The sequence below is a fragment of the Pteropus alecto genome, unplaced genomic scaffold (assembly GCF_000325575.1).
Source record: "Pteropus alecto unplaced genomic scaffold, ASM32557v1 scaffold398, whole genome shotgun sequence".
NCBI lineage: Eukaryota > Metazoa > Chordata > Mammalia > Chiroptera > Pteropodidae > Pteropus > Pteropus alecto.
In genome coordinates this window covers 7,112,549-7,126,578 of record NW_006442497.1, presented here as the reverse complement: position 1 = coordinate 7,126,578, position 14,030 = coordinate 7,112,549, and the positions used below count along the sequence as shown (strand labels likewise).

Below are 14,030 nucleotides of genomic sequence, written 5' to 3'. Positions count from 1 at the left end.
ATAAAGGAGAAAGACAAGAACAAAAGAAAAACTGACCCTTGAGGAAATAGATTACATAAAGGATAAAAAGAACTTTTAAAATTCCAGTTTTACATCTATAAAGTAAGAATAAGATACTAAGAAAAAGCCACAATCAACTCTGGTAAATTAAAATTAATTGCCAAAATAGAATATTCCATAGAAAGATCAGAAAATAAAAGAAATCTCCTAAGATATAGAGCAAGAAAAAATGAGATGGAAAATATGAAAGAAAAGTTAAAGACCCAGGGAATTCAAGAGGTCCAATACCCAAACAACAGACATTTCAGGAAGAGAGAATAGTAAAAACATGAAGGAACCTATCAACAGAAAACCACAAAAATTTTCTCAAAAACAGATACATGAATCTTCAAACTAAAAGTTCATCCAGTATACAGAAAGATGATCCAAACCTAAGTATATCCTTATATAATTACAGAACACCAAAAATAAAGAAAAAATGCTAAAAGTTTCCAGTGATAGATAGAAATAGGTAATATATAAGTAACATCTCTGCTACAATTAAATAGATCCACACTAGTATCCAAAACTTACCTTGTACTCACCAGAATGTAATTCTCCCTTCTCTCCGCCTATCTATTCTCTACCTGTTTTTCAAAATGCAATTCAAATATTGTTCCTTTGTGAAACTTTTCACCAAGTTGTTTATCTAAAATGATCTTACCCCCTCCTGCACCATTCATTTGACATTCAATCTTTATTACTTTTCACCCTACTTCTTGAATTTCTGTGGCCAACTATCATTTCTTGGAATTTATTTTAGCTGTTCGTTCTCAGAAAATAAGGACATTGTTTTGTTTTGTTTTGTTTTTAATCTTTTACAGAATCCTGCAGCCAGGGGACATCAAATACCAAATTATCTGAAATTAGTTCCTAGGACATATCTTAACTTCATTAGTTACTTATATTTCACCTTGTCTTTTCCTAAATTCGTGAAAACATTTCATATTTATATCTGTAACTAAAGTTCAAAGAAAACTGGGTTCAAGGAAATTTTAGAAGGAGGAAGCACATATAAATAGCACAGAGGTATCTTTTTCAAAGCCCCCACAAACTTCAAGTTACATTTTCTAATTACGAATTACTTATCCTAAACAGTGACTAACAGTGATTTTCAGTTCTTGAAAGTCCACAACTCAGAGGAAGAACACAAAAGGATACCATTATGGAAGGGGTTGAGAATATAAAGGAGATATGCTGCCCTAAATAGTGAAACAATTGTCTTTGACCAATATCTATACAGGTAGTTTCTATTCCTGATCCAGATAACAAAGCAGTGTAATAATAAAATTTAAAGTCTGGCTCTAAAATTTTACATACCAGAATCAAATTCTAAAAATTTTATCAAACAGTAAAAAGTTTGTTCTCTAAAACTTTTAACACTTGCTAGGAAAAGACAAAGGATAAGAAACCTAGCTGGTTATAGGATAACTATAAAGTTTAAGAAGTACTAAGAGTTTCCTTCCTCAATACTATAGTCCCCATCTGTAGTTTCAGAGAAGGTAAGAAGGTTGAGCTCTGACAAGAAATCTCACTTTGAACACCTGTCTAATAAAACTGACAGACACCATTCCCAGTCAAATCAACTGTTACTCTAATTTTCATTTAAATTATTTTTCATTCCCTTTAAGGTTATAGGTGAAAGCATAAGAGTGGATACACACACATATATGTTACTCCCTTCTAGACACTGCTGTTTTAAAAATAAAATATTTTCAGCATTCCTACTGCAAGACACTCTTCCTCTACCAATTTGTTATTGTTTGCAAATACGATGCATACCTAACATCGAAAGAAAATAAATAACAATAAGTGTGCCTCTTTGGTAAGAATAAATATATTTGCAGCCTAATAAGGTGTGAATACAAATTGTTAAGAAATTACTAAAATAATGTATTCTGACAGCTTTTTTAACCATATCTTCCACTACTTGCCTTATAGCTCTCAATACCTGAACTAGGTGAAAATTATTTTTATGAACATGAACCTAAATTTAAAACTACTGCTTTTGTCTACGGCCATGCCACCGTGAATGTGCCTGATCTCGTCTGATCTCAGAAGCTAAGCAGGGTCAGGCCTGGTTTAGTACTTGAATGGGAGACCACCTAGGAATTCCAGGTGCTGTCGGCGTAAAAATAAATAATTAAAAATAAATAAAACTACTGCTTTTGACCCTGTCCATGATAGGTTTTTTGGGGAGGAAGAACTCATCGTTAATTAATACATCACTTCAATTCAAAGGTTTCTGTTAAATATTATTTTGTAAAATATTTTTAAAAGGTATTATTTAAAATTAACTAACAGATTTCTAATACTTCCAGCAAGATAACATCATTTCTATTTTTTGATAAAAAATATTCAGGGAACAAACTTAAATAATCATTAACACCTGTACACTGACATGTACACATTTTTTCAATTTACTGTGACATGGAAATCTTTCAGGAATTCAGTTTATTAAGAATGGGAATCTATTTTGTCGCCTAGTCAGTGGTGGTGATTTGTGCAGATCTACAGGAGAGAGTTAAGTTTCCTAAATACCACTTAAAATTTAACTGGAAATCCAGAAGGAAAGGTATAAACAATATTCTCAGTTCAGTGAGAGAGAAATTAAAAAGATATAAATATATCTAGATATTCGGCTATTTTCTCCCTTCAAGTAAACCTTAAAAGGAAAATTGTGTTTACCTACTTCATAATATAGCACCAATAGCTTTCTATTTAAGTTCAAATAGTAATATTTCAAATGGCCCATAAAAATAATGGAAATACCAACCCCTCAACTCAAAAATTTTATAAAATACAATAACTTTAAAACCTTTGCTTGAGTTGAGTCTTTTATTTGATTACCAGAAATACTCACATGTGTGGGTTTTGAACTCCTGTAGGATTGGGATTCAGAGTAAACCTTGCTGTAGATTTGAAAGGTGGATTTGCAAAATTCAACTTCAGTGCTTTGCGTTTACCTAAGAAATAACAAATAAAAAGTAAAAGTTTCAAGTACTATAAAACAGGTACTATTCTGAGGGCATAAGAAATTCACACCAAAAGGCAAAAAACTTGCTTTAACATATAGTTAATATAATATTTGGAAAGATAACAGAATTTATCAGAATTAAGAAAAAGTAAATAAACTGATCTAAAGTTGTTATTACCATAAATTATTCATTATGCTCTACTAAAACAGAAAACAATGTTCAGTGCTTCAAGTTTATATTGTTCAGAGACGCTAACACCTTTGTAAACAAAAATATCACTATAAAAATCATGTATCTCAGCAGATATATTGGAAAATACTAAACTACTATCTTTCCAGTATTATACTTTAATGCCTTAGTTTAATAAAAATTGTTTTCTCTCAAAAATAATATAAACAACTAAGTGAATAATTTGAAGCATTTGCAACCACAATGGGCTAAAAAAATATCATGGTAGAGTCAACTTCAAATTAATAACACAGTTATTTCAAATAATTGTTTATTTTGAGTAATTTCTTTATGGTTAGGGGAGGAAGGAGCTATCAATGTTTTATATTATATAAACCAAATATGTCCAGTATAAAAAAGCCAAAAGATTTCAAAAAAGATAAAACAAAAAATATGTAAAATATCACATATACACTTATAAAATATATAGGGTTTTAAAAAATATTTACATAAATATTTTAAAATATTTGTATAAATATTTTAAAATATTTATACAATCTAACCATTGTCTATTGCAGACTATTTCTATACATAGATAGACATGTTTTTCTTTACAATTAAAATCACACAATACTGTTTCGTAACATGCTTTACTCACTAACCATATTTCTATCTCAATAAATCTTACAAATCATTTTTTTAGGATTCTAGTAAACAAACTTTATGACAAAGTTGGGTTTTTAAGCATTTTTAAGCACGTCTTGGTTTCATGTACAATTAGGGATACTTTTTCCAGAATTCACTTCTCAACATTTATCATACATGTATCTACCTACTCAAACATCTCTGCAATCCACTTTTCCACCTCAGTGAATTCAAAAGATATAATAGAGGGCTCAATCTGCTCAGCCTAGTACTTTCAATGAGACTTGAAAGTTCGAGTGTGCCACACTAACAGGACAAAGCTGCAGGACAAGGGCACAGACGTCGCTCCTGGATCAGCTCTCAGGGGTGGCCTTTCTATAGAATAATGTGAATTCTCAAGAACAGACACATCATTTTCAGAAATAAGCATAGTACAACACAAATTTTCCATATAATTTGCCTTTCTGATATCAAAATATTTACTTTAAAATCTTTATTTGACAGCAAGTAGAGTGAAGACATTCAAGCTATACATGCAAAAGGTATTCTAAGAAAAGTGGCAGATTTGGCTTATCAAAAAGCAAATTCTGTGTATTACAAAAAACTTCACAAAGTTACAACGAAAACTTGGGAAAATCCTTGCAATACGAAATCAGAAACTCATATAAAGACATTACACAAATCAAGAAAAATAGAAAAAATGGCTAGAGTATGTATGATTAGTAAAGCAAAATTAAAAATTATGAAAAGCACTAACACCAAAAACAGTTAAAATTTTTGTTCATGTGAAATTGGTAAAGTGTAGAGGTTTTACTTTATACATATACATATATTTTTTAATGATAACGTGTTGCTCAAAGTGACTAGGTAAAATAATCACTAGTACAATACATTGCTGGTGAAAATGTGATAAAATTTTTCTGGTGAGAGGTTTAGTTATATACAAGAAAAATTTTAAACGAATATGTTTATTTACTTCTTGGAAATTTGTCGTTAGGAAATATTTAAAGGTAGAAGATTAGTCCCAGGTCTTGAAACTTAATGTAACTTCCCCTGCTGAATTTTGAAATTGCTTGGAACTGCTGACTCCTTTTTTCCTTCAATTTTATCCAATGCCTGACCCACCAGTGTATTTGGAAGCAGAAAACTTGTCTTCTTATTTTTAGGTCCACAGATAGAGAGGAATTTTGTGTCAAAATGGATCATCCATATCTGATTTAGATGATTTTGGTGGGGAGATTTGGAACTGTTGGGTGTCTATATGAGATATGAATTTGACCTGATACTATAATGAGTTGACGTTTAGGGATGTTGGGTTGAGTAAATATATTTTGCACGTGGAGAAGATGTGACTATTTGGGGGCCAGAAGGCATACTGCAGCTGACTAAATAGTGGCCCCCAAAGATACCAGGTCCTGATTCCTATGAATGCTATATTATATGGCAAATTTCCTGGAGATAAAATTAGTTAAGGACTTTTGCGATCACAAATATGAATAAGCTCAATACTCACAAACACCTCAAATCAAAAGCTGAACACTGCCTGTCATATAGTCTGAAACCACCTGGTACATCATCTATGATCTCTATATGTATAAAACTGATAAAAGACTAAGATCAAATGCAGGACAATAACAGAACAAAGAATCATTGTGAAAACCATCCAAAGAAAAACACCAAAATTGGCCCATTCTTCAAAAGCCCAATTTGAAGAGACAGTAACTTTTAAATTAAAACAAACTTTTATTGAAAACAAACATTGATACATAATACACACATAGAGATTCTTTTTCAGCACTGCATTCACATTTAAATAAAAATAAATTGAGGTCTTTAAAAGACATATACTGGAAAAATGAATAAGCACATGTGTAATGGAATGTGACTTAACTTACATAAATTAAATTTAAACACACTCTACAGTTCAGAAATATCTTCAACTATCTTGAAAACTAAGTATATATTCTGATCTTGCACTAATAAAATACACTAAATAATTCTATAAAACTTCAAAGCCTCTTTTAAGCATAGGTGACTCAGATTAAAACTGGAGCCAGGGGATTTAGGCTATGATCAAGTTCCATGACCTGTTCTCAGTAGTTCTGTATTCCAACTGTCTAAGTGATGATCAGTTTAAGATGAACTCACTATAAATTTGTAATTATAATTCTCCCTTTGGTGAGACTGTCACCAAATAATCAATTCCTAATCAATCAACAAGATAAAAAGGCTTCCCTTTATCTACCACAGGATAGAAACCAGGCATGACGAAAAAGCTTAAATTTATATGATGAGAGAAGATCTTCTCTACTATGAGAAAGGATGGTCTTTGTACACCTAAAACCTAAGTTCAGTGCCTGATATAGAAAATGTTTTCAAATGTTTATTGATCTGGGAATAAATCTGACATGGACAGCCCTAGACAACTCAAGTACAGGTTAAATTAGCTACAAAAAGTTTCTATTGTTTACAACCAAGAACCTGACAGATAAGAAAAACAATATATGTCATCATCTCATCACGTTTCCAAAGCACTGCTATATCCTTTAGGGAAATACTGCCTAACTTTTTTCATGTTCTGGCTGTTAGAGAAAATGAAGACATTTGTTCAACACACTGAGAAAATTAGAATCATAGCTAGCCCAGAGGCTGGCCTATGTTGTTCAGCAGCCTTAGGCCCCACTCAACCACTCTATGGACTGAGGGGATCAATCTCTGCACCACTTTTAAAATTCAAGTTGCAAAGCTCTCCCTTAAGAGAACACCCAGTACTATTTGAACAACCGTGTCACATCATCTAAGACAATTTCCTCTTCAGAGTTCTCATGAGAAGGACTCCTAAGCACTGAATCTTTAAGAATATTCAGAACTATGATTCTAAAGAATAAGAATTTGTCCAAGCATATACATATATTCACAAAGGCCTAGGCATATCTTTTGCTGTAATTCTGACCACAGGGCAACTCACAGGTTCACAGAATACTGAAGTTGGAAGGAAAACATCTTTCAGCTTTATTTGGCCTTAAGCAAGACAATAAAGAGCCCTGAATATTCTCCCTTCACTATCTTCTCAAGTGGCACAAACCTTTAAACATCGTTTTCTACAATCAGCTAAGCTGGCCCAATAGTTGAGTTGAACCTTGGCCAAATATCCCACCAAGGGCAGCTGAGCATCTACTGTTCAAATAAGGAAGAGGACTATTCTGTAATCTAGGTTACCAAAAGCATTTCTACTTCACATTCCACAGATGAGGAAAAAGTGAAATTTCCTCATTATTCATTAAGCATATTACTTATAGTTTCTAAAAACATTAAAACCAGTCTGTCCTCGGGAGATACTATGTTTACACTGAATTCACCTTGTAACCCTCTCCCATTCTCCTCAATGCTGTTCTCATCATCAAATTGTGAACAATTTTTGGTTCTAAATGTTTAATATTATTAATTTATCTTTGAGCTCTGCAAAATCACCTATAATAGGTAACTAGAACAAAATAGCAGTTCAACAAACATTTATTGAATTAGAATTATTATTGTTTTTTGTCAACACTGTACTACCCTCTCATACAACCTAAAGGGCTTCTTTTCTTTTATTGTATCATAGGAAAGCAAGATCCTGTTACCCTTATAGTAAGATTGAGAGAACAAGAATCCTCCCACCAAACCTGTAAAAATGGAGACCATCTCTAAAATATTTTAGTCAAACCACATATCTTCAACACCAATGATTTCACCAAATTTGAAACAGTAATAGTAAAGTTCTTATTGTTGATGGCAAAAAAGATCACTGAAGGAACTGTAATATGTAACAGCTACCTCTAGAGAATGGCTTTTTTGATATAAAACTAATGGAACACTGTGGGTTATGTGGTAGACTGATACAAAAATAGCCACCAATGAATCACAGCTCTCTGTGTTCATACTATGACTTTGCTGCTCCTCCCATTAATAGGCGAAGTCTATTTCTCTACTTCTTGAATCTGGGCTGGCCTCGGGATTCGCTTTGACCAGAAAAATACAGCAGAAGGGATGTTTAATGACTTCCAAAGATAAGCCTTATGAGGACTTGTGCCTTTTACTTTCACCCTCTTGGAAAGCTACAGAGTCTAAACATAAAGCAGTTTAGTCTAGCTTCCTCGATGATGAAAGGCCATATAAAGTGAGAGGTCCGGAAGTCGCAGCCACCCCAGCTGAGCTTAGTCTCCTCCCCAGTACACCTTCAAGAATATTGATGACTGACCTACAAGTACTGAAAGCGACCCACCAGGGTTGTGGATGGGGGTAAAGACTGCCTTAAATTCTCATTTCTCTCTTGGGTCTAATTCTTAGTACCTCATTTTCAAAAGAAAAAGAGAATCCAGAATAACTTTTAAAATTATTTGTAATCACTGGTTATGAAATGATATCCAACTATACAACTTTATATACAATATCCAACTATACAACTTTATATACAACTATACAACTATACAACTTTATATACAATTTCAGAAATGAAGAAATAAAGTAGTAGACAAGAACTTACTTTCTTTCCCTTTTCTGCCAAAATTACTACAGTGATGAGTGCCCTAATTCATTTCATAAGTTCAAGAGGATAAGAGAAGAAGGATGTTTGACTTGGAATTAGGAAAAAATGGGAAACTGTCAGTTTTATCCTAGACTTGCAATCTCAGGCATTCTAAGTATTAAATAAGCTACTGACAGCTAATATTATATTGTCCCTCTCCTCCTCCAGCCTTTGATGCATAGGAGTGGGCGATCTCCAAAAATTCATAAATTGCACTTAGAACTTTGAAATTCCATTAATAAACTAAAACACTGTTATTCAACCATGCAGTTAAGCATTTTGGAAATTAGATTGTTCTGAATTTGTATAAGAAACCAAGTAAATATGCCAACAAGCCCTTTTAATGAATTTTAACACTTCTGTGTAAGATGGATTTTGGGGAAGTCCAATGTAATAATTTACATAGCCATAGGTGCAAAAATATCACAATTATACTCAAGCTAGTGTACCTAGCAAGGAGACAAAAAGATAGATAAGGTAGCTGACCTATCCACAAAAACTGTTTTGTTTGGCATCCTGCCAAAATTAAAAAGTAACGTGGTAGGAGGAAGCTAAAGGTAGGAATAAGGAAGAAAATTATTTTTGCTAAATGCTAAATGATCACCACTGAAATACTGGTAAGGATAAAAACAGGAATACTTATATGATCTAGTCATGTATACACCTATAAAATCAAGATAAAAACAATCCCTTACTTGGCAATATTGCTGTGGTGAGGATTAATATACCTTAAAAATACAGAGGTGGGTAAACAGTAGCTATGAAAAATGGTAATTACTGTATTAGTTATTAAGTATTAAAACCTGATTGAAAAGTCAGTTTATTACATTCTCTAAAAGAAAAAAAACTGGAAAAAGTATGTCTCATACCTTTTGAACAAACAAAACATATGAGCAACAAGAAATTCAGCTTGCTTTACGGGTTAAACTACTATCTCATAAAAATCACTATTCCTATCCAAATCCAGCATCCCAAAAACAACATAGAGTGGTAGAGCCAATATACCTAGTTTTCAAACTCAGCTCTGCTACTAATAGCTATATACTTTCAGGCAAGTAACTTCACCTCTCTGCCTCAGTCCTATTCCTACCAAATGAGATTAATGTTACCTTCCTCAGAGGGGCCTTGAGAGGAGTAAAAGTGTTACTGTTTAACAGTGTCAGCCACATTGTCACTCAATTTTTCCCAGTTTTTATTATCTATTATATCGAAGTTTATGATGGTGAGGTTCTGAACAAGGATGGTATTTCACTAACACCAACCAATGCTTCCTAAATGTTAAACGTTTTCATCTGACAAGCTTGGGCCTTAGAGACTCAGCTGCCAAAGAAAAGAACCAAAATAATTCACCATCAGCATTCCTGAACTCTGGCAGATGATTCACAGTCTTCTCCTTGGGTAGAAAGGTTTTTTGTTGTTTTTTTTTTTAACCTAGAATATCAAGGATTCTGTTATTCCTCTATCAGGTCCTGAAGGGGTACTACTTTGACACAAAGGTATAACAGCTTCTAGCAGAATCTTATGACTTCAGACAAAGGCAAAAGAAGCATTTTACTTGTAGACTACATTTTACTATAAGGCTCTTGTCCGGTTAATAGAAGTCTTCAGGGAGAGTTCGGAGGTTTAAAAGCCCTAAACTTTTCACAAGTTGATCATCCTACAAGAAAAAAAATTTTTAACTCATTTTCCAACATAGTAAAAGGGGGAATTTATCAAGTTTAATGAAATGAAATTCACAATATGCCCTAAAATCCTTCCAAACCTAATATTAGAAACATAATTGATTCTTCATTCTGATTCAGCTAATAATCAATTCTGACAATGATTATATGAGCCCCTCTATAATCCCAGTAATTTTAATTCAATTACGCACAATGTCATTATTATGGGTTTCTATAGGTAGCCATGCCTTTGAGCTAGCAATTAATTAAAGCCAACAACAGCATTGCTTTTGATCAGACTGAGCCAGATGTCAATTACAAGCAAGCAAATATAATTTCAGGCTAAACTGGCCAGTCCTGATAAACTCAAACTCCTCAAAAATACCCAGAGCACTAACGCAGGAAGACCCTGCTGGGATTACCAACAAAGCACTAATGTCAATGCTTTATTGATATAAATGTGGCTTGAGATGCTTGTCCACACAATAATGCAAATGAAATCAAACAGATTCTGTTAAGCCAAATCCTGGCTTCAGATCTCCATGGTCCCAAGTTCTCCTGTGAGGTCCCCAGCTTCACTGAGGGGCAGAAAGAAAACACTCTTGTCTGAACTACCTAACCTCAACTAAAGTCACTACTTTCTGAAATGACAAACTGCGGGGGGTGGGGAGGGAAATATAAGGGCCTTACTAATTGATATGACAGCAAATATCCCAATTAGAAAATAAAAAATATAAACAGGTAATTAAAATACAAATAAACCATTAATATGAAAAAATTATCAAATTCTTCCAGTTATCAAAAAATTGAAATTCAATTTTTGCCTTTAATATCAAACATATATAAAAAGAATCCTATCAATGTTAACAAGAAGCAGGTAGTCTATTCCGAATTTATCATAGCTGTACTTTTACATCTATTTGTCGTTATTTGATATCTACCTTCCCTACCACATCATAAGCTCCAGGAGGGCAGAAATTCTATTTCTCATGTGTCTCAATGCCTAGAATTATGCCAGACATATAAACTCTTAACATTCGTTCAGTAAACAAATGAACAAAGACAAATGAATGAACAAGCAAATTACTACTATGAATATAAACTGGTCCACTTTCTAAGAGGGCAGTATCTAGCCAATATCTCATACTGTCCTTACAATTAACCCAATAACATCATTCTTAAGAATTAACCCTTTAGGAAGTTAAAGAATATGCAAATAGTCATTTAAAGCAGTGATATTTGTTAGATTGGTTACAAAAACTATGGCACAGCCATAATTGGAATACAATACTGCCATAAAAAAAACCATAAAAGACTGCTGACATCAGAAAATATTAATCAATAGTAAAAATTTTTTTTTAAGTTGGATACTAAGGAATGTGTCTAATAAATTATCATTTTAGGACAGCATATGTGAGTATGATACTTTATAATACACACAGGTCATTCTCTAAAATATCACTGGTGATAAATTCAGGGTGCTAGAATTAAAGTGATTTTTTTTTCTTTTGCTACTTTGCTGTTTGGTTTTCTACAGTACACATTTTTTGTTCGTTTTAGTTATAATCACCTTGTTACTCAAACCAGAGCTTTCTAAAAGGGACCAATCTTACTGAGGCCTAGAGAAAAAGTTAAAAAATGGCCTTAAAAAATACAAATATAGACAATTTCCTATACTTATTAATATAACTTGGATATTTCCAAACCCTCATTATTTTGTAATATTTCACAAATGATATCTTTTGAGATTTTTGACAATATATATGGATCAGCTAAATTTAACATTTTAATCTCCAACAAAATAGTTTGAAAAGCTCATCAACAATACAATCCTCCCCATAATGCCATGCTCTAATGATTCTGCAGGCACAGCCTCCGCGAGAATCTAAAAAGAGTTGGAATTCCAGTTACACACCCACCTTGAGAAGTTTCCAAATGGATACCCAAAAGGTGGTAGCCATTACTGTCAGCATAACCTCCGCCCCAGTTTAGGGACAGGAAGAAGAACGTGCTAATAAGTCTGAGTTCCTCATTTGTCTCCAGTTTGCTTAGAGTTCTCTTTTATACCATCATCCTCACAATCCTTACTAAATAAGGCCTAACCTGCCACACACCTGCACTAATTCCATTCACATAGAAGCACTATTGCTACACACAGTGCTCAGAGTTCTAGCCAGGAAGGGGGAATGGTTATAGCACAGCAAACCAGTAAAGGTACTCAGCATCTTGTTCTGCTCAGAACACTTTTTAAATCCATGAAATGGCTAAAACACAGCCAAATCCAAAGAGTGCTTATATTTTAAGCCCCGAATTTGTGAACAAATCAACAAGGGCCCTATGGAGACAAGTGAGACAAATGCTATGTTGATCAACTCCGAAAAAACTTTCCATGCAGAATGGTCAAAGTGATCCCTTCTGTGATGTGAAAGCATATGTACAGTGACCTCTGCCTCCCAATCTGAACCCTTAACATTCTAATTAAGCTCATCAGCTCCCCAAAGTTTCAAGTTACTGTCGCACCATGCACGCATAGCATGATATTAGGATTTCTGGAAAATCATCCATATAAATGACTCTTACTTTTTGATAGCCATTTTTTATTGGGACAAGGTACATAATACATAAACTTAGGAAAGTTGTGTCAAGAAAAGTCAGAAGGCTTCTTCCGATTTTTTATCAATACCCCAGTAGCTTCCAGCCACCCTTACTGTTGAGGCAGAGGCACATATCATGCAGCAGATATTCTCACAACAGCTTGCTTGAACTCCAACAAGGAAGCAAGTGCCCACTGGTCTTAGGTCACACTTATTTTTCCTGTGTGGTAAACCCACAGCATCCTACTATGGCCATTTTAATTTTCTACCACTCATAATTGAAATAAGCCCATTAACCATTAGTATTTTTTCAATGAGTGCTTCAAACCCTTCTCATACGTGCCATGATCTGAAGAAAAGAACATTTGTACAACACAGCGAAGGAAAAACAAGGTTGTTCTTGGCTAAAGGCCAGACCTAGAGCTCTAGTAAGTGGCTCCAGGCCACAGGGCTAAAGGAACTATATTTCAACTGACAGGTAATATATTCACGGCAGCGCCCAAACTGAGGAGCTACCAAAACAACCAGATCTGACTTCTCCTTCTTGAAAAGTTTACTTACAACATTACTAACCACACAATAAAGCCAGATTTTCATCAAATGTTCATTTCTTTCCTTATCAGATAAAAATGCCCATAAGGATTCCCAGTAGTCATAAATAATTAACTCTTCTATACTCAGTCATACATGAACTTCATTACCAAGTAGATTAGGATAAAGAAAGCTGTAAGAAAAAGGCAATTAAAAATCATAGTGAAGGTACCTCTTTGGTCCTAGGAGATAGGGCATGTTGATTCTCTTCACAACAGAAACACCATCCACTGGCGAAAATAATTCTGGGTACCCACTCATCTTTCTAGGTAACTTTAGATTAGCCCTCCCAGAAACTTTGCAGATTCAAAGGTATGGGTCTATTAGGTGCAAGGTAGTTTTGCTATAGACAGTTCTGTGATATTATAAAAAAATGTATTTTTTATAAGTACCTAAAAATATTTTTTAATTATATATCTTTTGAAAGTTTACTAAAGACCTGCACTAGTTCCTGTTTTTGCTGAAAAAATCCTAAGAGAATTTTTGCTCTTATGAAAAAGGCAAAAAACAAAAATATCATTCAGCATTTGTTTTGCAGCAAGCCATGACAGAGGCAGTGCACCCTCAAGCAATGAGAGTGGCACCACTAAGTTCCTCCCCAGGAACTCTTCTCACCATCTCAGCATCAAGCACCATAACTTTGAATTGTGCTTGTGAGCATCTGAGCTTTGATTTACTTTGAGCATCCATGTTAAGACATGTCCAAAGGTATCAGAAAAACCTAAAAAAGCTCATATGGTTGTTAGGCTTAGGGTAAAACTGAACATAATTAAGCATTTTGATTGTG

At 33.8% G+C, this 14,030-nt stretch overlaps 1 protein-coding gene and 1 pseudogene across 3 annotated transcripts in view; one reads left to right on the top strand and one right to left on the bottom strand.

The window, feature by feature from the left end:
- The window catches only part of MAP2K4 (mitogen-activated protein kinase kinase 4), a 95,971-nt gene that overhangs the window by 66,455 nt on the left and 15,486 nt on the right, over nt 1-14,030 (bottom strand). For all 3 annotated transcript variants that reach the window (XM_025040099.1, XM_025040100.1, XM_015597459.2), the window contains one exon: nt 2,903-3,005. In XM_025040099.1, coding sequence (XP_024895867.1) covers nt 2,903-3,005 — 103 coding nt within the window. The remainder of the gene's footprint in view (nt 1-2,902; nt 3,006-14,030) is intronic.
- LOC112471478 lies at nt 2,050-2,169 on the top strand (annotated as a pseudogene).